The sequence below is a fragment of the Oryx dammah genome, unplaced genomic scaffold (assembly GCF_014754425.2).
Source record: "Oryx dammah isolate SB20612 unplaced genomic scaffold, SCBI_Odam_1.1 HiC_scaffold_13, whole genome shotgun sequence".
NCBI lineage: Eukaryota > Metazoa > Chordata > Mammalia > Artiodactyla > Bovidae > Oryx > Oryx dammah.
Genome location: NW_024070197.1, coordinates 29930414 through 29958175, shown reverse-complemented (window position 1 = coordinate 29958175; position 27762 = coordinate 29930414). Strand labels below are relative to the sequence as shown.

At 55.9% G+C, this 27762-nt stretch overlaps 3 protein-coding genes across 6 annotated transcripts in view; 1 reads left to right on the top strand and 2 right to left on the bottom strand.

Annotated features, from left to right (window-relative positions):
- Positions 1 to 697: 697 nt before the first annotated feature.
- LRRC29 (leucine rich repeat containing 29) lies at positions 698 to 14838 on the bottom strand. The gene is made up of 7 exons (XM_040253372.1): positions 14783 to 14838; positions 11291 to 11392; positions 3552 to 4544; positions 2108 to 2323; positions 1836 to 1979; positions 1441 to 1658; positions 698 to 1358 (listed from the first exon to the last, which is right to left on the bottom strand). Exons 1-7 carry the CDS (start codon positions 14804 to 14806, stop codon positions 1190 to 1192), a joined length of 1866 nt encoding a protein of 621 aa, XP_040109306.1. The 5' UTR covers positions 14807 to 14838; the 3' UTR covers positions 698 to 1189.
- Positions 14839 to 14921: 83 nt separating this feature from the next.
- Positions 14922 to 17109, top strand: TMEM208 (transmembrane protein 208). The gene is made up of 6 exons (XM_040253373.1): positions 14922 to 15033; positions 15468 to 15563; positions 16056 to 16115; positions 16198 to 16334; positions 16638 to 16722; positions 16821 to 17109. The coding sequence occupies exons 1-6, from the start codon at positions 15028 to 15030 to the stop codon at positions 16956 to 16958; spliced, it is 522 nt and encodes a 173-aa protein (XP_040109307.1). The 5' UTR covers positions 14922 to 15027; the 3' UTR covers positions 16959 to 17109.
- Positions 17110 to 17220: 111 nt separating this feature from the next.
- The window catches only part of FHOD1 (formin homology 2 domain containing 1), a 16286-nt gene continuing 5744 nt past the window's right edge, over positions 17221 to 27762 (bottom strand). Inside the window, exons 2-24 of one of the 4 annotated variants that reach the window (XM_040253363.1) lie at positions 25317 to 25423; positions 24857 to 24921; positions 24536 to 24603; positions 24353 to 24458; positions 24182 to 24276; positions 23807 to 23918; positions 23626 to 23720; positions 23373 to 23516; positions 23101 to 23234; positions 22804 to 23019; positions 22648 to 22671; positions 22201 to 22254; positions 21248 to 21363; positions 20550 to 21160; positions 20083 to 20238; positions 19682 to 19864; positions 19476 to 19595; positions 19239 to 19400; positions 18402 to 18592; positions 18122 to 18314; positions 17878 to 18040; positions 17603 to 17803; positions 17221 to 17530 (exon numbers count right to left, since the gene is read on the bottom strand). In XM_040253363.1, coding sequence (XP_040109297.1) covers positions 17448 to 17530; positions 17603 to 17803; positions 17878 to 18040; positions 18122 to 18314; positions 18402 to 18592; positions 19239 to 19400; positions 19476 to 19595; positions 19682 to 19864; positions 20083 to 20238; positions 20550 to 21160; positions 21248 to 21363; positions 22201 to 22254; positions 22648 to 22671; positions 22804 to 23019; positions 23101 to 23234; positions 23373 to 23516; positions 23626 to 23720; positions 23807 to 23918; positions 24182 to 24276; positions 24353 to 24458; positions 24536 to 24603; positions 24857 to 24921; positions 25317 to 25423 — 3399 coding nt within the window. In that variant the 3' untranslated portion in view covers positions 17221 to 17447. The remainder of the gene's footprint in view (positions 17531 to 17602; positions 17804 to 17877; positions 18041 to 18121; positions 18315 to 18401; positions 18593 to 19238; positions 19401 to 19475; positions 19596 to 19681; positions 19865 to 20082; positions 20239 to 20549; positions 21161 to 21247; positions 21364 to 22200; positions 22255 to 22647; positions 22672 to 22803; positions 23020 to 23100; positions 23235 to 23372; positions 23517 to 23625; positions 23721 to 23806; positions 23919 to 24181; positions 24277 to 24352; positions 24459 to 24535; positions 24604 to 24856; positions 24922 to 25316; positions 25424 to 27762) is intronic. The other 3 variants (XM_040253365.1, XM_040253364.1, XM_040253366.1) reach the window with 3 other exon arrangements.

Sequence of the window (27762 nt, the reverse complement as noted above, 5' to 3'; positions counted from 1 at the left end):
GGATAATGGTCATGGTGCCATGACTGAACAGAACTGAGCTGGAAGGCAGGCATGCTGTGGTTTACCCCTTTCAACAGCGTGCCCATAGCTTACAGAGCTCCTGATGCTTGGTCCAAGCTGGCATCCTCCCTGCTCACTTTGGGGGCTGGGAACCCCCTACCCCCACCCAGTGCCAACTCTGGCCTGCCCACGTGCACCTCCCCAGTCCCTTCTGCCTATTTGTCCCATTTCCTCCCTCTTCTTTCACTGACTTGACTTCTTTCACTTTCCTTGACTTCCCAGGCTAAGCTCACTGCTCCCCTGGGCTCCCAGTCCCAGGATCTTCTTTCTCTGTTTTAGAAGGTTGGACCTCTAATGACCTTGCTTACCCAGAGATGCTCTCTCTCTTGTCTTTTGTGTGTATGCTGAAAAACAACCCCATTGACTCAGCCATCCTTAATTTCTATGCTCCTGGGATCTTCACATGGACATGGCTTTGCTGTGGGACATGTGCCAGGGCTCATGCTGGGGAGAAGCCTCTGGCATCTCCCACCATGTGGGGAAGAAGCTAGGACCTGCTCGGGGCACTTGTTGGGCCAGATGTGAGAAAGAAGCTGTCTGTCCCTCTGGCATTTCCTACACATTGTCCCTGGGCTGGCCTGGGCCGCCTCACTGAGGTGGGGAGGGGCCCTTTGGTCTGAGAACTTCAGACAAGGAAGAAAGATCTGGAATTTTTAATCTTGGGTATACAACATAGACTGTGGCTTAGCTGCTAAAACTCAGTGCTGGTGAGGGGGCTGGGAGAGCTGCAGGGAACAAGGCCGGGCACAGGCCTTAGTGTGAGAAGTGGGTAGAACAAAAGGTACTGGGGTCCACTCTTTCCAGCACCAGGCCCAGCCCCCAGTGGCCCGGCCTCTGGACCCATGCCTGGACAGGTGAGCAGGATCTGGCATTTCCGGGGGCCTGTGGCAGTGCCATGTAGCTGGAGAAGCTTCCTGTGGGCTGTGGGGCAGGCAGGCGAGAAGCCTCGTGGGCTGTCCTGGTATCATCCCACTCTCAGACCCAGGGGAGGGGTTTCTAGCTTGGGGAAGGCCCTCTGGGGCATGTAACAGAGAGGGGCAGGAGGCGCTGAGTCAAACTCCAGGTCAAGAGACCAGGGCCGGGGATGCTGGAGGTGACAGAGGCTGAGCCCCTGGTCACTGATCTGGCCTCAGAGCGTTAGGGTCAGGTCTGCCCCTCCCACGAAGCGGGACTGGATGCAGATCACCTCAGGCAGTCGGGCCTGGAAGCGCCTGACAGAGGCTATGCTGATGCCGGGACACATGGCCACATCTACCATCCGCAGCTGCCTGCACGCCTGCCCGATGGAATCCAGAGTTCTGCAGGGAAGCCGCCAGGTGAGCGCCTGACCCAGCCCAGGCCCAGCCAGCCCCCACCGCGGGCAGCCCCGACACACTCAACTGCTCCGTGAGCTGATTGCAGCTGGACAGGTTGAGGTGCTGCAGCCTCGGCCAAGAGCTGGCTGCCTGCGCCCAGCCCTGGTCGCTGAGGAGGCTGCAGTGACTCAGCGCCAAGCGCTCCAGGCTGGGGCAGCCCTTGGCCACAGCCACCAAGGCCTTGTCTGTGAGTGCTGGCAGCAGGCTCAGTGACAGCTGCCTCAGCTGGGGGAAGCAGAGCACCTGTGAGGATGTAGTAGGGACGGGGAGGGTAATGAGGCCCTGGAGCCCTTCTGGCTCCCCCCACCCCCAGCCAGAGGAACTGCCACATCCAGCAGAAGCCCATGAGAAAAGGGCTTGTTCCAAGCAAAAAGCTCCAGCCCCGGGGTCCTCAGCCTATCCACGCCCCCAACCTCACACCTTGGTTAAACTGGCATCAGTCAGCTTGCTGCAGGCTGTGAGGTCCAGCTCCCGCAGGGCCTGCAGCATGAGCAGGGAGGGGCCCTGTGGCTGGGGAGAGGGGTCCTTGGGGCTGGAGGCCCAGTACTCCAGCTCTTCGTGGGGCTGTGGGAGGAAGCTTCTGCTGCTCAGGTTCCTCCTGAGTTTAGCCCTCAACTCTTGCCGGAGAGGGACGAAGGAGGGCAGCTGAGCCCAGGGACCCCCCGCCCGCCATGACTTGGAGGGTCTCGCACCTGAGGCTCCTGTGAAGGTGCCTTGATGGGCTCCCCCAGCCCCAGGAGCCCCCAGTCACCCAGCTCCTTGCACCAGGCCAGGCGCAGGACTGAGAGGTGGGTGAGGTAGGTGCAGATGGCCTGCAGGGTCTGGTTGGTGAGGGCCACACAGGAGGATAAGTCTAGCACCCTGAGGCGTGGGCCCAGCGCTGGGATCAGGGAGAGCACTGAGGCGTCCTAGGAGGGAAGCGGAAAAGGGAGCAGGTGATGGGGAGGTGCCTGCTGCCTGTGTCACCAGGCATGGCAGGCTATAAGGTCCAGCTCCCACGGGACCTGTGGCAGGGCCACAGGGACCCTGTGGCCAGGAAGAGGGGTCCTTGGGGCTGGAGGCCCAGTGCTCCAGTTCTTGGTGGGGCTGTGGGAGGAAGCCTTTGCTGCTCAGGCAGGGAGGGGTCCCTAGGGAAGGTTCTGCCCAAAGTTACAGCCCCACAGGCAACAGGAAACTGGCACAGGGCCCGCAGAAGGATGCATCAGTGTTCCTGTGCTGTGTGTCACAGTGGAGTGGTGAGCTGAGAAGGGGGACCCAGGGAGAAGGACAAATACCTAGACTGGCTGGTGTGGGAAGGATGCAGGTGAAAATCTCTAAGGCGTTCACCTTCGCTGTGCTCCCAGCACCAGTCCATCAGATATGCTCCCTCTAGGACTGGGGGGACATACGGCAGAGCTGCCACCTGCCAGGAGCAGTTGGGGGATGGTGGGGGCAAGAACTAAGGGCAGGACAGAGGAAGCTGCTTTGTAGAGATGCAGACATGGGAACATGGGCCTCCAGAAAGAGTGGCTAAGAGACACACGATCGACACAGTGAGGATGGAATAGAGCAAGAGAAGAGAGGCACTTGGGGGAAAATGTTGAGACACTTTTCAGGTGGGGAATGCTCTGGGCACAGCCATAGACTGAAGGAATAATCTGCTAAAGAGGGAGAGGGCGACACTGCTAAGACAGGGACACCACCCAGAGGGACAGGGCTGAGCCCTATTGAAGGAACTGGCATCAACCAAGAAATGACCCTCTTCCTCCTTTGTCACATGGCCTCCCCAGGGGCCCTCCTGAGCAACTACTGCTGTGTAACCTTGGTGCCCCTTCCCCCAGGGCTTGGTTCTGTCATCCCTGCCCCCAGAACACCCGCCCTCAGTCCCCTCCCCAGACTGCAGTGATCACCAAGCACTGGACTTGTGAGGTGTGGGTCACCTCGTGGGTGGGCCCCTCTGGTCTCCGGGACTTCCCTCTGCAGGGACCCACCACAGGGGCTGCAGGGAGCAGTGTGGGCAGCAGCACCGTCTGCCTAGGCACCTTTCCTCTTCCAGTTCACTTGGACACAAACATGGGGCATCTCCCTGGTGCCAGGCTCCCAGTTCCCCCAATCCCTGGCCCTGGTGAGGATGGAAGGAAGGGGTAGAATGCTCACCTTGAGTGAGGAGCAGTAGGCCAGGCTGAGGGAGGCCAGTGGGGGTGGAGCTCCGCACACCGAGCCCAGGGACTGGGCCAGTTCCTGCCCTCTCACCAGGCAGCACTCGGCCATGTCGAGGCTCTGCAGCTCCCGCAGGCCCCCTAGGGCTGAGCATCCCGCATCTGTCAGCCGCTGCAGCTTCCTCAGGCTCAGGCGCCGCAGGTGCCGCAGGCCCCGGCTCACAGCCAGGACTGCTCCATCAGCCAGTTCTGAGCAGCCGCTGAGGTCCAGGGAGGTAAGGCCTAGTTGGTGGTGGCAAAGGGCGGCCACGGCCTCTGTGGAGAGGTCCGGGCAGCTATGCAGGCTCAGTTCCTGCAGCTGCAGCCCAGCCACCTGGCCCAGTGCCCGCAGGGCCTCGGGCAGCAAGCCAGTGCCGCTCAGGTCCAGGGCGTGCAGCATGCTGGCCCGCTCCTTCAGGAATCGCAACAGGTTGCGGAAGGAGAGTTGGGAGGGGGAGGAGTCCTGGGGGCCGATGGAGCCCCAGGCTGGGCCTAGCTGGAAGGTGAGGTGGCAATAGGCCAAGGAGAGTCGCTCCAGGCGGGGGGCACAACTGCTGAGCCGGTTGAAGCTGAGGTCGGCCAGGTCCCGAATGCTAGCCAGGCTGAGCTCACGGAGGCCGCTCAGCGCCTGCTGGACCTGCTGCGCTGTCTCGGGCTGAGCCAGTAGCATGCCTGATGTGAAGAGGCTGTTGCAGCCACTGAGGTCTAGGATACGCAGGGCTGGGCAGCCCAGGATCAGGGCCACGAAGGAGGCCTCTGTGGGGCTGCCTCCACCAAGGCACAAGCTCTGCAGGTGCGGGCCCAGGTGGTGGGTAACAGACCGCAGCACCTGGAGTGAAGCTGGCGAGCCGTCCAGGTTGGTCAGGCTGATGCAGGTGACGCCCCTGAGACCCAGGCTCTTGATGGCCGGAAGAGAGGCAGACGACACGGGGATGTTGTACTGCACGCTGGCCTACGGGGCAGCAGCGGGCCTGGGGTTAGCTCTCTGGCCTCACAGTGTGCCAGCCATTGAGTCTGGTGGCAATTCGCTGGCCAGAGTTTGAGGGAAGATCAGGGAAGGGCCCTTCTACAGCGAGGACCCACTGTGCTGCCATGTGCCTGAGGGGGTGCTGGTGGGACATGGGAGCAGGGGGGACAGGTCATACTGGGGGGCTCAAGGGGGAGGACTACAAGGGGAAGACAAAAAGTTAGTGATGGCGGGGGCTGAGCGCCTATGGAGAGGCTGGGCCAGAGTGGGGACTTGGCATGCTGGGTACAGGAGGGCTGGTGGGGGGGGGGCCCTGGAGGAGAGCCAGCGAAGGCCCCTGGGAGCAGGAGGACAAACCATTCTGGACCCAACTTTGGGGACTTTCAGTAGGTGGCCTTGGAACCCATGGACTCCAAATCCAGGGCCTCAGCTTAGTGTTAGCTAAGCAATCAGCCTCCCCCACTTTCTCAAGAGCATATAAATAGCCCTCAGAACAGCTGAAGGCAGGAAGAAGCAATGGCAGGTGTCGCTCACCACAATGCCCTGTGGCCCAGATGCCAGAGATCTGGGGCAGGCAGGGAGGCCAAGGTACCCTGGTGGCCTCAGTGTCTCAGCCACAATAATGTTTGCAAACCTGGCTTTTGTGTCTAAGTGAAAAATGTGCCTACCCATGTGAGTGTGGTGTGTGGATGCGTGTGTATGTGCACACGTGAAGGTCCTTTAGGCCAGAGATTCGAGATGCGCTTGTGATCCCTGGTCTTATCTCTGGAGGGTCTGCCTTATTCCTTCAGGTGAGGAGGGAGAAGTGTACTATTTCCGTGGACAGGAGCTCAGAGAACGAATTTCAGAGGCAGGGAGAAAACTGGCCCTACTGGAGAGGAACCGGGGAGCTTGGAGAGCAGAGCTGGAGTCCGGTGGGACCGGGAGGCAAGCAAGCTCAGCGCTAGTTGTGGGGAAAGGTTGGCTTGTTTAGGAGTGTGAGGAACCGCCAGTAGGAGTTGTTTTCAGAGAACCTTCCTTGATCTTGTGCCAGAGGGAGCCAAAGGACAGAAAGTACAGGAATGTGTGGAGCTGGTCTGTGGGGGAGGGAGAAGAGGGCTTGGCTTCTGAAACCCTAGCCCCATTTCTCTACCCCCACCAACGCCCAGGCTGCAGGCAAGTGATACTCATAGATTCTTGTTTTCACAAGCAAGCTCCCCCTCCCCAACCTGTGCAGTGAATAACAGGAAGAACAAGCTGACGTTCCCTGCTTTCCCCCACAGAAAATCATCAAAAGGGAACCAGACAAGTCAAAATGATGCGTAATATGCACTCCCTGCAAGATGCTTATCAACAGGATTCTTCCAGGAAGACAGGTGGAACTCATTCCCAGGTGTGGAGACCTTGCCTGGCTTCTGCCCCAGAGAGAAGCAGCCCCTGAGGGCTGTCGTTCCGGGAACGAGCCTGTGGTAAGAGGGAGACCAGCTCCCACCAATTTCACGGGAGTCTGGGAGTCAAACCAGGTTCCCAGTTCAGACCCCACGGTCAATACGGGTGAGAGGAGCTCTGCCCATAGATCCCCCCTGTGGACACCAGGAGACAGTGGGGAGTGGGGACGCCAGAGACCTGGGTCCCTCTCTCAGATTTAAGGAGAGCTGGCGAAGATGCCAGTGTGTGAGGTTGGGGAGGGTACTGAAAAAGTCAGGGAGAAAAGGTTTTAGAAAGGAACGGTAAAGCATGCCTGCCTCCAGCCATTTCAAAGCCCTGCAGTGCTAGATGAGCCAGTCTCATAATGAGTAGAATGAACTCTGGTTGGGGGAGTGTAGAGCAGTGCTGGTTGCCAGGCAGCACCTGCCCCCACCAGTCACATGGCACCCCGCAGCCCCCAGCTCCAGCTGCCTTCAGTCTTCCTTCTTTCCCTATCTTCCTGAGCCTTGGCTGCCAGCAGTGTTCTTCCCTCTCCCATTGCTTTCCTATACACAAGGTAAACTAACAGCCCAGGGTCCAAGTGCAGGGCTGGCAGGTGGCCCCAAGAGCTACCTAGTGAAGGGGCAGGGCCTGGCCTAAAGGACTTCCAACTATGGGGCCGGGTGAGTTTTGAGGCCACCTCCCTGCTCCCCACAGTTTTTCTTGTGGGGAGAAGACAGCCTCTATGCCATCACCCAGGTGGTCTACCTGGGACTCATACAGAAGTCCAAGAGCAGTCTGTTGGGGATATTTACCCTCTGTGGGGGCCGAGCGGCAGCCTTCTGGGTTCTGGTCTTTGCCCCAGTGTAGGAAAGTGCCCCTCCCCAGGCCCTGGGAAGATGCTTCTAAAGCCCCAAGGGAGTACAACACAGGTACCTGCTCCATCTTCACCCGCCTCAGCACAGAGGGGCCAACTAGCCCCCCTGGTCTCCTCCCTTTTGGATGCTGGCATCTTAAGAGTAGATGCGGACTCATTTGGAAATGCCCTGAACCTCCTAAAAGCAACACGTGTCCCTTGACTGTGAGAGGCCAGGACTCTTGTAACTACTGAAGTCCTGAGCTGAGACAGCAGGCCTGTGTGCAGACTTGGAAAGCCATCTGAGAGATACATGACTCTCCTGTCTGCCAGCACAGGAATCCAAAGTTAGCACACCTGTTTTCCAGAAGGACCTTGAGGAAGCATATGTCCTGGTGCCCAGGGGCTTTGGTTCCAGAGAGGAATCAGACTTTGGGGCTCATATCTAGAGGCTTTTATAGACACCTCAGGCAGGAGAAGGCAGCAGGGGGCAGGAGCCGTCCTGAGATCTTCACAGTGACCAGCCCGGTGGCAGCACCCCCACCCCAGTCCCAGGTATGGACAGAGCCCAGGTGTATGTCACGTGCTGCCTTTGTCTGTCTTCTTATTTGAGAAAAAGTGGAATTAAATGGGGGCAGGTGAGGGAGATTAAGAAGTTACCAAGTCTAGCCTGGCCTGGAGTCATACAGCTTGGCCTTGGTGAGCCAGAATCTTCCACAGCATCTACTAGCTGGGGCACCACCTCCTCAACCCGCTGCACCCTGGGAGATGGTTCTCTGGGACATAGTGGTGTCGGCCCTAGATGCCCAGGTATCTGTGGCCTGGCTTCCCAGGGCTCCCAGTCCTGGCGGTGGAGTAGGGGGCTGAGCTTTGTAGTCACTGAACGGGTCTTTGTCAGTGCTCTATCTGGAGCTCAGGGTTCACTGGAGAAGCTCCAGTGCTAAAATGGTAGACTCTGGATCCCAAACTCTGACCCTGGCCGCCTCTTCCTCTTCCTCCCCTCACTCCTGTTCCGTCTCACCTGCATCCCCAGGCCCTGACCGCCCACTTAGCTTCTTCTGCACCCTGCTGCTTTGCTAGACTCCAAGAAGCCTCCCTGACTGATGGCCTCTTGTCAGGGCCCCCGTGGCCCTGCCCATCATGTGGGTGCCCCTGCTTTCTGTGCCTTCTGCCAGCCAGGGATGATGAAACCATGGCCGCCTCTGGGTATGTGCTGTCTGAGGAAGCCACAGCCTCCCTTCCTGTCTGCACTGGTGCCCCTCTCCTCACAGCCCCCCTCTCTTCTCACTCCCCTAGACTTTCCAAGCCCCTGATGCTACTGCAGCTCCCTCCCCTCACTCCAGCCTTCTCAGAGATGTTTCAAATAGAAACCAAAGCCCTTAGGTGGGAAGGCCCTCCTGCCCTGTTCACATCCACCAGCCCATCCTTGGCAGGACTCATCAGAACCTCCTTCCCTATTCTGCTCTTGGGTTCAAGGAGACCCCCTCCTCCCGGCCTACTGAGCCTGTCCCCAGCCTCTCCTCTGTGAACCCCGAAATCTCTGCCTTTCCACTCCTCCTTCCTCAGAGTCCACAAACACCCCAGAGTCTTAACAAAGGCCTCCCTTGATCCTGCAACCCCCCTCCTTCCCCTTTACCATCATGCTTCTTGGAAGCACATGGGTGCCCACACCCACTGCAGCCACCTCTTGACTATAGCTTTGTCCACTGATCCCTCCACCACTGTCCCCACAGAATCCTTCATTCCCAGAAACAGCCCCTCTCCAGCAAGGTCACCAACATCTGGGGGCTCCTCTGCGACCTCCCACAAGTGTCCTTCCTCTCTGCTGCGCCATGGTGCCTACTTGGGATGGCCTGTCTCCCCGGTGTTCTCTCCTACTGGGGGTTCTGAGACTCTGCCCTCTTGTCTCTCCTACCTTCTAGCCTGCTCCTTGTTCAGGGTCATCAAAGAGCAGAAAGACCCAACCATGGACCAGTGGGTTCTCCATGAATTGTTCCATTCCACCACACACACACATGCAGTTTCCCTCCATGTGCACCCCTGCAGACTTTATCCCATTCCACCTACTTTGTTTGTTTCCCACACCTTCTTCCTGAGCACCAGATACTGGGAGCCATGACCTGATGGACCTCTCTCCAGATACAAGGATGCAATATGGCCAAATCTGAATTTACTGCCTTATCCCCGCTTCTCCCAAACTCTCAGCGCCTTCTACCACATCACCTAAGTCAGAAATCTGGGAATCATCCTAGACTGCTCCCTCATATCCACAATGCCCAAGGTCCTTTCCAGCCCATCTTCTATTTCCTCCTGGCCTTCAGTCTCTCTGGCTCCTGTCTACTCTTGGTATTGTCAACAGAGTGATCCTGACAAAAGGCAACTGACCACACTTTTCATGCCCTTCGATGGTTCACCACTGCACAGGATGGAAGCTGAGCTTCTCGGCTGGCATTCAGGCCCTTTTATGTCAGCCCCCTGCCTACTTCTTCGGCCCCAGCTTTCCCACGCCTGCTCTCCACTCTGGCTCTGGAATGCTAATTTCAGACCACTGTCTCATACTTCCATAGCTGGGTTCAGCTGTTTTTTTTCTGGGGCTAGGGGCAGTCTGACCCCTCACCCATTCCTTAACAAAATATGTATCCTCTCTCAAGATTTAACACAAACATCCCCTTCTCCATGAAGTCTTCTGTGAATCTTCTCTGCATCTTTGCTATGCGTCTATACACCTTTCTTAAGATTTTGAGTGCAGTGCTGTCTCTCTCTCACTGTCAACTCTTGAGTGTGGTGTCTGCCCCAGCCCTGGGGCCTAGCATAGTGCTGGGCACAGAGGTAGCATCACCATCCAGATGACGGAGGCCTCTCTACAGGCCCCTCCCCCTCTGCTTGCCTCTGGACTGGTATCCTTCCTGGGCAGTCTCTGTGGCCTGCTCTTCAGGCTCCTCTTGTTTTCCCCAGGGAAAGTGACTGAGATCCAAGGCTTAAACCTCTGCCTGTTCTTAAATGACACCTTCACCTATATTTATTGCCCAGACCTTTCTCTTGAATTCCTCTCTCAGAAGTCCAACTACCAACTGGACCTTGCCATTTAGATGTTTTATACTTCAAATTTTCAACAAGTTCAAATCAAATTTCTTTAGAAACTAGGCTCAATGACACTGGAGAGAGAACTCAACAACAGACCCTACTTAAACACTCATTTAAAATGTGACAGAGGAGGCTTCCAATCCATTATACATAAATGGTACTTGGGCTACTTGAAAACTAATCAGTTTAGCTCCTTACCTTACAGCATAAGTCAAAATAAATTACACCAAATATATATATATATAAATTCAAGCCATAAAACAGTTTTGCTGTGAACCTAAAACTGATCTAAGAAGTAAATCCAAATTAAAAAAAAAAAAAGCAAAATATGAGTGTATACTTATCAGATCTCTGAAGAGGCAAAGTATCGCTAAAGCAATGGCAGAAATAAGAAAGAAAAGGATGTTCAGAGTCAACAACCCAGAAATTTAACCCCTGTATATCTCATAAATAACACATATCTACAAATCAAATTTAAAAAGGCAAATATATGAGGAATATATTTCAGTAAGTATGTAAAAGATCAACTTCTTTAATGTATTAAAAAGTTCATACAAATCGATAAGAAAAATACTAAGACCCCAATAATTAGACAAGGAACAGAAATACACAAAAGAGGGAAATATAAATGGTCCGCTAATGAGAAAATTGTTCAACCTCAGTGACAGTCAAAACTGAAACAAAGGCTTTCAATGCTGCCTTTCAAACTAGCACAAATGCCTGCACTCACCTCCTGGTGGGTTGTCTCCCTACGACTCACCTCTCAGTCCACTCTGCCCTGTGGAGGTCTAAGACATAAATCACTGCATGTCACTCCCTGCCTAATGTTCCTTTAACATTCCTAAAGTTCCGTGGGTTACCTGGTTACCCACGATGGTAACCAGGAGAAAGCCCTAGCAATACCACCTGCCACATCTGTCTCGCTATCTGACCCCTTTCTAGCCTCATCTCCCACCACTTCTCTCCCACACACCTAAGTTCCAGTCATAGCGAACCTGGGTGGTCGTTTCCAGAACTATTTCACACCTTGGTGCCTTTGCCTGTGTGGTTATGAGTCCTGAAGACCAACCGTCATGCTCCTCATCCTGTTCCTTCAGGAAGCCTTCCCTGATGCTGCCAGTCTCCTTCCATGTCCTTCATGTTCCCATGGCCCCCTTCATGTCAATGCCCTGAGCACACAACATCATGATCACTCACGTATTTGTCTTTTTCCTTCACTGGACTATGAGTTTCTCAGGGGAGGGGACTATGTCTGGTTCATCTGTAGAGTCCCAGTACTGGACCCAGAGCCAAGTATGTATGAATAAATATGCAGGAAGGAATGGATGGAGGATGTATGAGCAGGGCCACGAGCAAGCTGAAGTGAGACCACTGAGAATGGGCTAGGTGAGGGTAGGCACCTTACCTCCCGAAGGGCAATCTGGGCTGCACAGTACCAAGCCCGGCTCACGAGGGAGGCCTCTTTCTGATCTGACAGAGGCAGGAAGCTCAGAATATATGTGACCATCTGAGGGAAAAAGACAGGGCATCGGGGCTGTTAGTGCTGGTGGGGCCCTCTGAAATCTTCTCTTTCTGGCAGCACAGCAGGTCAGAGGGGACTAGAGCACTGGCTTCTAGCTCATCTTGGATCCTAAGCTTCAGAGAGTCTTCACTTCTCCTCTCCAGTCTCCAGGTATCTTTACTGGGAACAAACCTTTCCTGAGCACCATCTGGATGCAGGTTTGTTCTGATAAAAATAAAAACTTCCTGCTCAATTTGATAAAAAGGGCCTGGGCACTGGGATTAGATGAACCTAGTTTAGATCCTTATTCTCTCAGCTGACCCCTCTGAGCCTTATTCTTCTAATCTATAAAAAGACAGTTGTAGTGAGATCTAAGTGGGCTACTGTGACAGTTAAATATTGTGGTAAAGTGTCTTGCATAGGACCTAGAACACATCAAGGCAAGTGCTGATTTCAGGAAGTCACACTGGGACTGCACTCTTCCATCTTCTTCACTGCCAACTTGGCTTCTCAGCCAGCTGTTACAATTCTCAGCAAGACCCATCCTGGCAGGCTAAGGCCCTCACTCCATCTATGCTCTATGAGGCTGGGGGTGGAGGCCTTCTTAAGGACTGGGGAAGGGAACTGCCTGTGAGACCAAGAATAATCTGATATTAACTATTCTTTTCTTCTGGAATCTTCCCTCCTTGACTTCTGTGACACTGCGTTTTCTAGGGCTCCACTCATCATTCCAATTGCCCTGTTTCTAGATTCTTCTGTGGCTCCCAGGGCTCAGACCTGAGTCTTCTAATTTGTTCACTTTCTAGGATAATAAATTCACTTGCATTGCTTTAACAATTACCTCTATAAGAATAACCAACAATTCAGTATTCCATATTGTTTTACCATTCATGTGCTAGTCTAGTATTGCCAACTGTCCACAGGATTCTTCATCCAAATGTTTTACCATCACCTTTACCTCAGTCCAAAGCAGCCCCTCCTCCCAACTTTCCAGCCCCCGAGCTTCAGTGGCAACAGAGCATCTCGTCTGAAGATCCTGATAAAACTTTATACTCTTCATGCTCTTCTGTCCCTTGCTCCAGATACAGGTGTAAAGCATAGGCTTTACTTAGACTCATTCAAATCCCAGCTCCACTAGTTCCTAGCTGTGTGGCCTCAGGCAAGGTATGTGATGTCTCTGAACCTCAACCCACACTTGTAAAATGGGGATATTAAAAAAATCTAGATCACAGTCTTATGTGCTATACTTAAGTCGTTCACTCATGTCCGACTCTGCAACCCCGTGGACTGTACCCCACCAGGCTCCTCTGTCCATAGGGATTCTCCAGGCAAGAATACTGGAGTGGGCTGCCATGCCCTCCTCCAGGCCATCTTCCCAGCCCAGGGATCGAGCCCAGGTCTTCCATATTGCAGGTGAATTATTTACTGTCTGAGCCACCAGGGAAGCCCAAGAATACTGGAGTGGGTAGCCTTTCCCTTCTCCAGGGGAACTTCCCAACGTAGGAATCGAATTGAGGTCTCCTGCATTGCAGGAGGATTCTTTACCAGCTGCCCTCACAGTCTTATGACAGGGATTAAATTATATATATATATATTTAATAGATATAATATGCTTCACACCTAGTAGATGGTCCATAAATGGTTCCTGGGTTGCTGTTATTAATAATTCTACCTTTGAAACCATACCACCTTAGTAGCCCAGATCTTCATCACCCCAGACCAGGGTTCCTTCCACAGTCTCCCACCTGATCTTGCCTCCAGGTTCATCCTTGCTAATCATTCCACAGACTGCAACAAGGTTAATTTTCCTAAGAAACAGCTTTCAGTCTCAGTGCACTCCTGATGAAACCTTTGGGGTTCCCCAATACCCTCAAGACAAAATTTCTTCTCCTGGGTCAGCACTGCCAGGCCTCCAGGCCTGACTGGACCCCTGATCCCAGAGCTTCCACAAGCCAGTCTTCTCAGTGTCCTACAAACACAGCATGTTGATTTTCTTATTTCCTTTTGCCTATGTGGACCTTTTTCCTGGAACGCCCTTAAGTTTGACCCTCACCAGCCCACTTGGTCTCTTCTTCCCTTCCCTGATTGCTAATACAGAGAAGGTACTCAGTCAGTACTTACTGGATTGAATTAAATAAGGATGGACTGTCTTTTACCTCTCTTTTCACCAAAGGTACGCTCAAGGAAGGGGTGGGAAGATAAAACAGATCATTACTGTGAGGAGAATGACTGGTGAGAACAGCCTCTGGGCCAGGGAGGCTAGGCCTGGGGAAGAGAACTTTGATGGGGACTGGGACTGACCACGCTCCGATCCCCAAGAGGAGGCAGGAAAACTTGTCTGAGCTGAGGTAAGATAGTGGTCATCCTGTCTTCTGGGGTTCAGCAGCCAACCCACAGAGCAAAAGGAGGGCAACAAACCTGTCCTCACTGAGGGGAGGCAGCATGATTCTTTGAGCTGAGAAGGGGGAAGACCTTTCTAGAGGGAACAGAAGAGGCAGTGGTTAAGAGTGGAGTGGCCGTCCCAGGAACTCCATCCTAAGGAGCTACGAGAGATATGACTGGTCATCTTTGTGATCCACGGTGATGGGACAGATATCCTCTGGGGCAGAAGGGGGAAAGGATGCCATCGCAGGGGGCTCGTTGGGGGTGGAGCATCATTCCAAGGGCCGATGGGGAAAGGGTGCCCTGTCTCTCTTGGGCAGTGGGAGGGGGCTGCCAACTCTCTGGGCAAACAGGATGGAGAAGCCATCCCAAGAGGCCACTGGGACAAAACTTATCTGTCTCGGGACGACAACGGCAGAGTGATCTTGCTCCAATTTTAAGTAGAGGGAGCAAACATCCCGTGAAGGATGAAGGTGAAGGAGGCAGGGATGGCCATCACTAGGGCTGAGGAAGTGGGGAGCAGGCCTGTCCTCGTTGAGGGAACTCAGAGACCATGCCCGAAGTTGATGGGAAGGGGCAGTCTGTCTTCCACCGCCAGGGGAAGGGGCAGCCGTCTCTCGAAGGGAAGGGAATAGAGCGACCATTCCAAGGGACCAATGGGGGTAAGATCGGTTACCCTTCGGGGCTGATGGGATGCAGCGGACATCTTCCAGAACTGAGAGGGAGGGACGGCCATCTCAAGAAGTCAGGGGTAGGCAGAGGCCCTGTCCTCGCTGAGATGACAGCAGCTATCTCCTGGGGCCGATGGGGAAGGATGGTCCCCCAAGGTAAGGGGACAGAGTGGCCCAAAGGCGGGGCCGTTACCCATAGCCTGCAGGTCCAGGGATCTCCCGGCCGGGTCGTTTCCGCCAGACGGGCGGGGCCAGGAGAGCTGTCTGACAGCCCCTCCCCACAGCCTGGGACCCCGAGGGCGGGGCCTGTCCCGAGCTAGGCCAGAGGGCGGCCTCCTCTCACCTCCAGCGGCAGCGACTCCGCCATCGCATCCCTGCCGCCTCCGCCCCCGCGCAAGGCTTTCTGGGAAGTGTAGTCCTACCGACTCTAGAAGGCGGAGCTTGGGAAGGAAGTGGACCTCCAACTTCCGTCCCAGATGTGACGTATTGGATCTGCACCGGAAGTGCCTGTGCTGCCGATGTGGTACCTACTGAGTGCGGTTTCGGTCTCTCTCCTTTCTTTCTTTGGTTGGGTATTTGCGTCTCACTATGGCGGTAAGGAGGGCGAGTAGGGCGTGGTCCTCATGGCAAAGCGCTCCCGGGGCCGGGAGACTGAAATCAGAGGAAGGGCTTCAAGGGAAATGGGTCAATCCAATGGCCCCCTCTCTGGAGGGGGGCGCCATCCAGTGGCCATCCAGGACCATACCAGAGTTGGTGCCAGAGAGGGCTGGGAGTCTGTAGCAGACAGTACCAGGGCTGCAGAGATCGAGGGGCCTGAGGGGCGATGGGAGTCAGTATCAAACAGTATCAGGACTAGCTAGAGAGCTGAGGGGCTTGAGGCAGGAGAGCGTCAGCCCAGATCTGGTTTACTCCAGCAGAGGCCGGAGAGGGACGCCAGTCAAGCTCATTCAGCTAACTGAAATGGTGGGGCGGCTAAGGAAGGTCCTGACTCCTGAGGATTTTGGTAGTATCTCATTATCTCTCTGCAGCCCAAAGGAAAAGTGGGCACGAGAGGAAAGAAGCAGATATTTGAGGAGAACAAAGAGACCCTGAAGTTCTACCTGCGAATCATACTGGGGGCTAACGTAAGTGCCTCCCTCCTTGCTTCTGTGCCCACCCAAGGTTCCATAGTCCTCAGCTCTGTTTGGTAGGGTAGAGTGGTGGGGGTGTGTGACAGCCAAAGCTCCAGAAGAAAACTCCAATTAAAAATAAAAGAGAGGGACTTCCCTGGTGGTCCAGTGGCTAAGAGTCCCTAGATCCCATATGCTAAAATTAAGACCGAGTGCAGCCAAATAAATGAGAAAGAATCCTGGTGCAGAGAAAGTGCTGAATAGTCAAAACGAAAAACAAAAGCAAAATGAGGGTGTGAGTCTCAAATGGACTTGAGCCTTTCCCATCTTAAATGCACAGGGGCTTCTTTCCTGTGTCAGGGGTGTCTGTATATTCTGGGAGCAGATCTCTTCCCCCAACCCTGTAAGAAACGATTTGTCTCATCACCTGGTCTAGAGTTAAGAGTCAAGGAAGGTCCATGGTTAAGTAAGCTTTTGATCCTAGCTTGCTCCTGTGTCTGCTTACAGGCCATTTACTGTCTTGTGACCTTGGTCTTCTTCTACTCATCTGCCTCATTTTGGGCCTGGGTAAGTGTCCTCGATCCTGGGAAGTTGGTAAGCCCATAGGGTCAGTGGCTGCCCTTTTAACAACCCCATTCTTGTTCCACAGATGGCCCTGGTCTTTAGTCTGGCAGTATACGCGGCCAGCTACCACTCTATGAGCTCGATGGCAAGGGCAGCCTTCTCTGAGGATGGGGCCCTGGTGGATGGTGGAATGGATCTCAACATGGAGCAGGGCATGGCAGAGTGAGTGTCCCCCGCTGTCAGCCCAGGTGAGCAGCGCCAGGGCTGGGGTGCTAGGGCCCAGATAGCCCAAGACCCACAGCTGCCTGCAACTTGAAGCGGGTGGAAGGGAGTCGAACTAGGGCCCATCTCTTATTTTTATGTAAAAATTTTTGGCTGTGCTGCACAGCTTGTGGGATCTTAGTTCCCCAACCAGGGATTGAACCCAGGCCTTCAGCAGTGAAAGCATGGAATCCTAACCACTGGACCACCAGGGAATTCCCCAGCTACTATTTTTGGCCCTTGCAGCTTCCCTTCTCTCCACAGGCACCTTAAAGATGTGATCCTACTGACAGCTATTGTGCAGGTGCTCAGCTGCTTCTCTCTCTACATCTGGTCCTTCTGGCTCCTGGTACGTGGTTGTGGGGCTCCCGAGGAGGAGCTGGAGCATCTAAGCCTTCTCTTCTTTCATTTCCTGCACCTGGCTTCAAGTTACCTTTTTTCTTCTAGGCTCCAGGCAGAGCTCTTTACCTCCTGTGGGTCAATGTCCTGGGCCCCTGGTTCACAGCGGACAGTGGCGCCCCAGCGCCAGAGCACAACGAGAAACGGCAGCGCCGACAGGAGCGGCGGCAGATGAAGCGGTTATAGCCACTGACATTATGGCCCCAGGTTTCTGAGCCCTGGGTGGCTCTATCAGGCTGTGTGGTCCCCATGCCAGGAGCAGTGAGGGCCTAGTCCAGGGGCCAAAAGCAGTCTAGAGTATAGGATTGTTGAATAAATGGCTTATAATGTGGCTAAAGGCTTTGTGGGTGATAATGAGAGAGCTAAGGCAGGAACAGCCAGTTCTTTGGAATTTTCTTTTCTGCTACAGGCCCAGCGTGGTGGGTTCCCTGAAGGAAGAAAAATACTCTTGATTGGCTAGGAAAACTTTATTATGCTCCATGCATCCAGGGAGCTCACACATGCACACGCACACCCACACAGGCACACATAGCTAATACTGCTCACGGCACTGGCCACGGGCCTAGAGTGGCCCTAGAGTTGAGAAGAGGCCCAGAATTCTGCTTTGGTGCCTCCTCACTGTAGTCTCCTGCACTGCGGGCTATGGCCCAGATAGGCGTTCCGGAGGCAGCACCTTCACACTTCCAGGCCAGGACCCTTGCTCAGTCCAAGTGCCTGCACCAGATCCTCTCCCAGCCCGCTCTTCAGCGTCCGTCTCACTGCAAGACAGAGCAGGGTTGGTGGGGCTTGATGGGGTTAAGGTGGGCAGTGGGCATGCGGGGAATACTCACAAGACTTGCGGTTGCCACGGGAACGCTTGCGTTCCCTAGCAGCTAAGGCACGGGGGCTGCTCTTGGTCACTGACTGCACCAGCAGGTCCATGATCTCATCTGAAGTGTCACTGGGTAAACTGGAGCCTGGAGGTTCTTCCAGGGGTACAGTGGAGGGCCCCACTGCTGTAGGCATGACTGGGGAGCTGCTCTGGACCATGCCTGTGGGAGCCAGGTAAAAAGGTCAGGCCAGAGTGGCCCCAGAGCCCACTGCCCCCAGCAGCCACTGGTCCTACCTCTGCTGCGACGGCCATGTGTGGCATCCTCAGGCTTGCTGGCCAGCAGACTCTTCATGGTGGCATGACTATCAGCATCACCTTCTCCTGGCCCACTGCTCACAGCCACAGGGACAGACGGCTTGCTGGGGGTTTCCCCAGCCACACCCGAGAACTTCTCTGTCTAGAGAGGGGAAAGGGGGTGAATGAGGTGTAGAAGAAGAAAACCATGGGGGTGGCAGTCAAGACCGGAAGGCACACCTACCTCAGTGATCATACGTCCCCGGGTCTTGTTGCGCTCACGATATGTGGCCCGCTTCTGCTGCTGCTGCAGCACCCGGTCCCGGCAGGTCCGATATTCCAGTGCGAACTCCCGCAGCGTGTGGCAGAACTGCATGATGCGGACCTCACGGGCTGCCTCTGCCGTGTACCCCAGGTACAGCAGGAAGGCGTGGAACCTAGGTGGGTAGAATGGGGAGCAGGGCTGAGTCCTGCTTGGGGTCTGAGGGATGGTGGTGGCAGTCCCGCCTCTGCAATGCCCCCACCTGTTGCAGACACGGCGGTGCACAATCCTCAGCATGGCAACACGGCGGGTACAGTGAGCCAGGAAGTGGGTGAGGCGGGCACGCAGGGCTGGAGCCAGCTCATGCTTGGCCAGGCTCCGCAGGCTGTCTTCAGCTGCCCGGCTCCGGCGTTCCAGCTGCCCCAGGTTCTCAGTCAGCTGCTCAAAGTCCACCTGGAAAAGCAGGGGGTAAATATGCAGTCCCCCTACAGAAAGACACTGCTTGAGGCTGCCTCTGTGCTGGGATGGTCAGCCTGGGCCCTGAGCAAACAGCAGTCCTCCAAAAGCTCACAGTCTCGTGCAAGAGACCAGCAAGTCCGTGTGATACAGTAGGGAATAGAGGTTTCTTGGGATAGTGAAAGTGTTAGCTGCTCAGTCATGTCTAACTCTTTTTGACCCCATGGACTGTAGCCCACCAGGTTCCTCTGTCCATGGTTCTCCAGGCAAGACTACTGGAGTGGGTTGCTATTCCCTCCTCCAGGGGATCTTCCTGACCCAGGGATCAAACCTGGGTCTCCTGCATTGCAGGCAAATTCTTTACCATCTGAGCCACCAGGGAAGCCCCTTCTTGGGATAAGTGGCAGCTAAACAGACCCAAAACTGAGCTGGTGTAGGCAGGCCAAGAGAAGAGTGTTTCTGGCAGAGGACAGAGCCCACAGGCAAGCCCGGAGCCTGAGCAAGCCCTGGCCCGGCAGCCCACTCGGAGGGAGGGAGAGGAGCGGTGCCCCTCGCCATGGCCAGCCTCAGTCGGGCCCGTCGGGTGCTGACCTTGGCGCAGCGGGCCAGGGCAGGGATCTCTAAGCAGAGGGCGGGTGCTGACCTTGGCGCAGCGGGCCAGGGCGGGGATCTCCGAGTAGAGGTCGGAGGAGTCGGGCCGGGCCTGTAGCACCAGGGCGCAGAGGTGGTGCAGCAGGGGCTGGCGGCGCACTGTGTCCTTCACTTCCGACACCTTCTCCAGGTAGCTCAGCTCAAAGCCGCTGCTCTGAAACGACCCGTCTGAGCCTGGGCCCGGGCGGCTCCAGAGTCCTGTCCTCACCCCCACAGGCTCTCAACTCACCTGGGAGCCATTGAGAAAGTTGCCCACAGCCAGCAGGGTGGCCAGGATGCAGCGGAAGGTGGCATTTTGCACCAGTTGTTCCATGCCCACTTTCAGGTCGAACAGTGGCTCTGCAATTTCCTGGTAGGGGAAATCAGGGACTCAAGACTACACAGTCATCATGCTCCCATGTCCCTACTGCCTGTCCCATCCCGTGACCCAAGTACCCGTTCCATGCTGTCATAATCCAGTTTGAAGGCCCAGAGCTGTAGGCGGGCAGCCAGGCCCCCAATGGAGGCGAGAGTCATCAGGAAATTCTCGGCTGGGCCCAAGGGTATGTCGGGATTGGCCAGCTGGGCCTCCTCGATCTTCTGCCGCTCCTCCTCCGTGGGCATCATGGTCAGTAGCTTCTGAGAATGTACCCACCGCCCCACAGAGGCCACTCAGTGCTGGCCTGAGGCCTTGGGTATTGACCTTGACTCCTCCCTAGGTCATCTGGGGCAGTCTCAGAGTCTGAAGACTGCTCTGCAGAGATGCCAAGCCCCTGCCCACCACTGGAAGGGCAGGAAGTGGCCACCAACCAAAGGAGAGGGCCCAGCTCCCCACACCCCTCACTGTGTATCCCTACCTCGATGCCATCCTTGCTTACGGCAAACTCATCAAAGTTGAGCAGGGCGGCCTTGATCACGTGCACAGGCGGCAGTGTGGTTAGGCCGATGTTGATGGCATTGCTGCGCTTGGGGTCCAGCACTGTGGTCATTGTACGGCGGCCCTCACCAGCTTTCTTTGACATTGGGGGAAGGGCAGTATAAGACTGGGAAAGGGTCTAACTGAGGCAACAACCTAAGAGGGCACACCAAGGCCCCACTCTCAGTAGCCCAAATGGTGCAATTACCCCACAGCCAGGGCTCTGGGATGTGCAAGGCCTTGGGATGGGCTTAGATGCTAGTTAGGGATGGGCTAAACCCTCATTGAAGGACCTCAGACAAGTCCCTCCTCCTTTCTTTGCCTTAGTTTCCCCAGCAGTTCAGACCTTTGAGCTCTGGCTCCCTCCCCTCTCCCCTGGGGTTACCCTGCAGATGAGGGTGTGCTTACCTTGGAAGGCAACACGTCCTTGGCTCGGGACTCAAACAGGTGTTCTAGCCGGGCTGTATCCACTGAGACAGGCTCTAGTGAGGCCCACAGAGTGGGGCTGGGCCCAAAGCGACTGCCAGAGCCTCCACGGACTCCAGCCAACTTTAGCTCCCGCCAGAAGAGTTTTACTGTTTTTCTCTTGGTGGGGAGGGCAGGGCCATCAGGTGCTGAGTGGGGAAGAGGGGCAGCAGGGGGTGGGGGTGGGGCTGGTGGGAAGGGGCTTTTGAGGGGTGGGGGAGGTGGAGGCGGAGGAGGTGAGAGGCTTCCAGACAGCAGGGGTGGTGGGGGCGGTGGGGGTGGGATCCCTTTCTCCGCCTCCACAGGCTCCACGTTTAGCATGTCCTGGTCTTCATCCTCCCCCAGATCTGAGAAGTCCAGGTCCCCAATGCAGAGCCTGGGTACACGGGCAGGGAGCTCCCACACAGGCTCAGCCTTGGGGCTTGGTGGGGCCAATGGCTCCCTGGGCTCTGGCTCAAGGCTCTGCTGGGCACGCAGCAGGATTCGGGGGGCAGCACTCTGGGGTGTCCTGGGTGCAGGGGTGGGTTCCTGAGAGTGCCTTGATTCTCGGGTGTCTAGACAAAGGGAAGCAGCTGTCAATGTCGTGTCTTCTCTAGAGCAACAGGGCAACATGGGTGGATACCCCCCACCCACCTACTCACCTGGACGCCCGTCCATATCATCGGGCATGGCTCCGGCCAATGTTTCTGCCCGGCCCTGGGCCAGTGCAGCCTGCTTTTCTGTTTCTGCTGCTGCTACATTCTCCAGGAACCGGGCTCTGGGGGGAGGAACTTGTCAGTGAAGGTGTCTGACATACCCCAGCCCAGGGTGGTGCGCATGCCTTGCTAGGCCCCTGGGCACTGCCCCTACTTGCAGGCACACACAGACACACAGGGAACAGTCCATGCGCTGAGCAGACCAGGACCTGCCCAAGGCCAGTCCCCATTCAGTCTTCCACATTTGGGGATGTCACTACCAACCCCAGTACTCCTAGGTCAACAAATGGGAAAAGTTCTACGTGACATCTAACTTGTAATCTTGCTGTTGTTCGTGCTCACTATTCTGATTCTAGACAAGGACCCTTAGAGCAGGGGAAGGGGCTCACTGTCCCAGTGGCCACACTAGGCTGTCCCTCCCATGGCAGCTTCCAAGAGCTATGACTGATGCCAGGAAGGGGGCCTGGTAAATGACAGGCGCTCAGTTTATGTTGACATAATGAAGGTGATCCCGTCTCTTTTGGCCCCTCCAGCCTCTGCTGGCACTCAGTCTCTGTCCTGCCCTTAGACAGAGGTTGCTCCTCCACCTCTGCACCACGTAGCACTCTTGGTCCCTCCCAGCACTAATCCTGGGCTAAGAATCCAGAATCAGCTCCAGGTTGGGAATTCACATCCTCATCAATGGTCAAAGCTGTTAAGGTGCCACGGTTAAAGCACAGGGACCTCTATGACCCCAGTGAGCTGTTTTCCAGTGCTTAGTCCTTGGGTATCTGAGGAGGCATAAGTCTGAGAGAGCCCCCCAGCTCTGGCTGCATCAGGCACATGGAACCCCCGCTCGGGGAAGCAATGCTGAAGCCCTGAGCACATGGCAGGCCTGGCAGGCTGGCCTCTGTACTTACTCCAGCCTGGCCTCCCCAGTAGGGACCTGGGGGACAGGTGGGCTGTCAGGGGCCCTGGGTGGGGGGGGCGGAATGAGAGGAAGAAATGGTAATTGTGGTGCCTGCTCCACCCCACAGCGCCCAGTTGCTCACACCCACACAGAGCTGGGCAGTGATATCAGGGGTCCCTTCCCAGTAACAATGGGAATAGGAGGGAGTGGGGTAGGCGTGATGCAGGGAAACTGGAAATGGAGAGGAGAGACGGACATGACGCAGGACAGGGTTTAGTAAAAGATAAACACAGCGAAATGAGAGCGTCACAGACAGTGACAGAGAAACTGAGACAGAAGGGGGTAGAGAGACAGAGGACATTGACAATACAGGTGGAATGCCAGAAAGAGATGAAGAAAAGCCGCAGAAGGACGAGGTCCAGTCAGAGCCGAACCCCACCCCCCGGCAGTCACTTACCAAACAGGAGCAGTTTGGTGAAGTCTGGAAAGAAAGAGAAAGCACGCGTTTGGCAGAGAAGTTCGGGCAGAGGAGGCGGAGGGCCCGTGGAGGGGCGCAGAGAGGAGGGACAGTTGGAGAGAAAACTCCCGCGACAGCCGGTATCTCCTTACTTACTTGTAGACGCTCCTCTCACAGGAGCTGTCGGATGAGGGCGCCACGGAGATGGTAGGAAAGAGGCTCAAGGTGCTATGGAGGCCAGACGCAGGGCCCACGGGGCTGGAGGCGGGGCTTGGAGGTGGGGCGGGGCCTACGGGGCTGGAGGTGGGGCTTGTCAGCAGGACCGGGCTGGTGGTGGAGGTGGAGACGACCGGAGAGGCGGGGCCTGTGGAGCTGGAGGTGTGGCCTGTCAGGAGGCGGGGCTACTCCTGGCTGATCCACCCCTCCCCAGGCACCGAGGTAGCTTGTTCTTACCCAGGCTCCGGGGAGCGCACTTCTAGAGATCGGCGGCTCCTCTTGCCCTCCTCTGAGGAAGGTTTTCGGCGGGTGGTGCGCCGCCCACCTGTGACGGCTTCTTCGAGGTCTCCATCCTCCAACCGCAGGGCGTTCTAGCAGAGTTGGGCCCAGAAGGGAGTGGCTGAGGCCCAAGTCGATGGACTGGGGCCCTGGATAATGGCGCCCCCTCTCTTTCCTCCCGTTCAGCCCCTCCTTCCCCTCCTCTCTCCGGCCCTGATGGCCCAGCCCACCTCGTAGAGTACAAGTTGGGCTCGCAGGTCGACGTCAGTGCCTGCCTTGCTCAAGTGGCGCTGGACCAGTGCTTCCATGCCCTGCTGCTCCAGTGCATCCGTCACGTCATAGAATGAGTCCTGGTCCGGGAGGGCTGCCAGAGTCTGGAGGGTGGGGATAGGAGGGCAAGGCTGAAGCTGATGCGGATCAGAGGACAAGAGACTGAGCGGCCCAGGATAGCCCTGGGTTCCCCCTTGGCTCCCAACATTCCACCTTGTTGATGAGGGTGACAGTGTACACCAGCAGCTCGGGGTCAGCGCCGTTCTTCTCCTCCAGGATGGACACCAAATTGGCCCACGGAGGAGCACCTGCCACCCAGAAAGGGGAGAGGTCACGTGGGAACAAGTAGGAGAGAGGGTTCCCAGCGCTGGAGGAGGGAGGGACAGTCTCTGACCCGTGGTGCTGGCCACAGAGTTGACTGCACGGATGAACAGCGGTGCGTTGCTCTCAGAGTATTCCACGAACACCAGTAGCAGTTTCAGGGCTGTCTTCACCACCAAGCGGGACTGGGGGGAGGGGTCACCACGTGTGAGTGGGGCTGGGATCAGACCTGTGCTGGCTCCTGGTGGGGAGGGGAAAGGGCTCCGGGGGGCTGGACCCAGAGAGGACAGTCTAAGCAGAAAGAGCCATCTCTAGGACCAGGTGTTGAACTGCCTTTGAGGCTTAGAGGGGCCACAGACCCACTCCATTCCATCCCACTCTGCTGAGGAAACTAAGGGCCATAGAAGCAGTAGGAAAAGGGTGCGTGGCTGGGTGGAAGGGCACTTACCAGGCTGGCACACAGCGTGTACAGCCACTGCACGGTCTCAGTGTGGGCCACCACCCCCAGCATCCCATCCACAAACAGCATCAGCTGCCCTAGGGCTGGGGACACAGGGACAATAAGAGGTCAGGAAGGGGTCACTGAAGGCAGGGATCACGGGAGAGAGGTGGGGCTGACCTCGGAGGATGTAGCTCTGGTAGTTGTGGTCAGCAGCGGCGCCCACGCGGATCAGGCAACTCAACCCCTCAGAGTGCACGAATTCAGGCACCAGGTCCTTGTCCTCCTGGGGGGCACCAAGGGGGGTTTAGGTGGGTGGGGCTGGGCCTGGATGCCCACCCCCGGCCCACCTCTGAGCCTCACCTGGAAGATCTGCTTTAGTGAGAAGAGGGAGCGGCGGAGCTCAGGGCCACTGGAGCCATACAACTTTTCTGCAAGGGGTAGGTGGAAATCTCAAGGGGACACAACCACAACTCCCCGACTCTGGGCAACACCTATCACAGTCTAGCAGCTGCTCTGGCCCTGGGAGAAGGGGTCAGGACAGGGATAGGAGGGGAAACATCCCGCCTCTCATCTGTCCTGTCCACTGTCCAGCACAGGCCTGAAAGAAACTGAGCCAACTGGGAAGCGGGGTGTATGAGGGGGGTATAATTGCTGGATATGCTGATATCTTCACACACTCACCTAAGATGGCATTGACTCTCACGGAGAGCTGGGTCCGCAGGATCAAAGTAGGCTTCCGCCCTTTGCTGGAATCAAGGAGCCCAGTCAGCAAGTTCTCAGCCCTTTCCTTGGGGTCCCTCCATCCAGGCCAAGGCAGCCAAAGACCTCCCCACATGCCAACCCTGGTCCAGCGCTCCTTCCTCGCCAGCTGCTTCTCCAAGCCCAGGGGTTGTCCAGATAGGAGGGTTTGTGCAAATGCAGGCATCTCAGTTATGTGAGTGAGCCACTACTCCCATCCCAGGCAGCAGGTAACACTGGCCCGGCCTTGGGATTCCCCTGGCACAGTTCCCCTGGGCAGCAGGAAGTGACCCACAGCCCTGGCTAGAGATCAGGTGTCTTGGCCGCTGACCCGAGCCAGCCCCTCCAGCATGGCAGCAAGGGTGGGAGCCAGCCTTGCCTTCCTGACCCCATCCGCTCTGACCTGATCTCTTCAAAGAAGCCCTCCAACATCTCCCGCTGCTCTTCCATGGACAGCTCAGGGTCCAGGTAATATCCAGATGGAGACACTTGAAGGGCACAGTCCTCGAGCTGGGGGCAAAGGGACCAGCTGTCAGGGCTGGGGAAGAGGTGGCAGGGGTATGCATGGAGACCCCATGACCTCCTACCTCCCCACCCAGGGTACTGGCAGAGGCCTGCACTGCAGCTACACATTCCCTGAGCAGTCAGTTCTCTTGGGCCTACTAGGTGCAAAACCCAAGCAAAGAGCTTTCTTGTAGCTCACATCTACCCCAATTTTTTAGGTTTCTGATTAGATAATGCTTTTTGGGGGCTGTGCCCGTGCAGCTTGCAGAATCTTAGTTCCCTGATCAGAATTTGAACTTGCACTCTTGGCAGTGAAAACGCAGAGTCCTAACCACTGAACCACCAGGGAATTCTCACATAATGCCTTTTTGCAAAGCCTTCTTGGACTCCTCTAGCCATTGCTATGCAAATCCCTCCAGCCCTTGTGTGGACCCTCCTCTGAGGCCTTCCACATGGCATCAGCACATCCTAGGCACTAGATCCCTCCCCACTAACTGTGAGTACTCGAGTCCAGGCACCATGTCTGTCTTGTCCATATGACATCTGCAGAGCCTAGCACACATTTGGGGCACAGCAAATGCTCCCTAAATGGTTGTTGAGCTAATGCACGTGAATGAGGAAGGGGGATGGAGACAAGATAGGAGGAAGTTCCTGCCTTCAAGGAAGTTCACAGCTCTGTGTGGTGATAAGTTGCAGCCATAAGCATTCAAGTCCAAGGAGAAAGTGTTAAGAATGTTGGGAGAAAAAAAAAAGAATGCTGGGAGGTGCAAACCTAGCTCAGGGAGGGATGAGTGTCACTCCAAGTCAAGACAGTGAGAAGAAGGGCTTCCAGTCCCTCCAGGCCTGAGGGTCTTTGCTCTATCCCCAAATGAGCTACAGTCCCCACAGTTCAGTTCAGTTGCTCAGTTGATGCAAAGACTCACAGTCCCCACGGTCCTAGTTAAACCTCAGAGGCCTCCAAGAGGCCTATTGAGCACCAGATTTTAGGGTGTAACTCAGTCAGCCTACTGAGGGCTGCCCTGGTGGCTCAGATGATAAAGAATTCACCTGCTATACAGGAGACCTGGGTTCGATTCCTGGGTCAGGACGATTCCTTGGAGAAGGAGATGGCAACCCACTACAGTATTCTTGCCTGGAGAATTCCATGGACAGAGGAGCCTGGCAGGCTACAGTCTACGGGGTGGCGAAGAGTTGGACATGACTGAGCGACTAACCCTTTCACTTTCACAGTCAGCCTATAGTGGGTCCCTAGAACCTGAAGTGTAACAAGAAAGTACATGCTCCATCCATGAGTTCACTGCCCATGCCTCCCACCCACCCGAGCCGCTCCACACAATTACCACTGGGACCACTACCATCACCACCAGGCAGGATGCTTGGCCCCTTGAGAAATGCTGGTAGAGAAGTCTAGTGAGGTGACTCCGGACAGTCTGAGGGCAGCACTGTGCCTCTCCTCGTCACCTCCTCCACAGCACCATGCCAGTGTGCAGGGCTCAGCTAAGTTCTCTTGACTTGAGAGGCCCAGGGAAAGCCCACCTCTGGAGAGGCAGGGCGTCTTCTGGTCTCCATCTTACTGGACAAGTCAACCTCAACATGTGCCCTGTTGTTCTGTCAGCCTGCCCTTCTCTGGACCCAGCCCAAGGCTTCCAGCTGCCCTCGGTCCCATGAGGTTAAGGGAGTCCAGCTCCTGCCCCTGTCCTGCCTCCACTGAGTATTCTTGTTCATGCCTGAGAGCCTGACCCGGCTCCTTCCTGGCAGTTCAGCCTGTAAGGCCCTTGGGTGACACCCCCCTCCCTGGGTTCCTGCGTGGGACATGGGACATAGGACAAACACTCCAGCCTTTTCTGTCCCACTTCCTGCTTGGCTGCCTGCCCTCCCCTGGGCGGGCCTGGCCTCTCTCCCCTCCCTGGGAGCAGAGTCATCCTCTCCAGGGCCTACTGGGAATGGGCCCTGCTATAGAGCGGCAAGGCCCCAGGGCTGAGGTACTTTGTCTGGGGCCAGCTCAGCTGAGGGCAGTCCCACATTTCTCCTGATCCCTCTTCCCACACAGTGACTCAGCAGCCACCCTACTCCACCCCCAGCCAGGCACAGCCATATCTCCTTCCACTTTGGACTGGAAAACTCTGGGACCCCAAAGCCACAACCCCGGCTGAGATCCCTCAAATCACACACATGTAGAAGAGCTCACTCATTCAAATATTTATGAACCTGGCTGGTTTTATGTGCTCAGGACACACCAGGGAACAAGCTACTGCCTCTGCCTTCCCTGTCTTCCAACTCTGTTTGGGAGGTAGGCAGGTTTGACTCAGAAAAAGGTCACAAATAAATGCAGATGCACAGCCTCG

Bases quoted from the DNA above. Each gene is read 5' to 3' on its own strand.
- LRRC29 (XM_040253372.1), bottom strand. From the start codon at position 14,806: ATGGCGGAGTCGCTGCCGCTGGAG. The intron at 11,393-14,782 runs GTGAGAGGAGGC...TTTTTCCCTCAG, and splicing joins CGGAGTCGCTGCCGCTGGAG to ATGGTCACATATATTCTGAG. The intron at 1,359-1,440 runs GTTGAGTGTGTC...GCTTCCCTGCAG, and splicing joins TGCAATCAGCTCACGGAGCA to AACTCTGGATTCCATCGGGC.
- TMEM208 (XM_040253373.1), top strand. The intron at 16,116-16,197 runs GTAAGTGTCCTC...CTTGTTCCACAG, and splicing joins CTGCCTCATTTTGGGCCTGG to ATGGCCCTGGTCTTTAGTCT. The intron at 16,723-16,820 runs GTACGTGGTTGT...TTTTTCTTCTAG, and splicing joins TCTGGTCCTTCTGGCTCCTG to GCTCCAGGCAGAGCTCTTTA.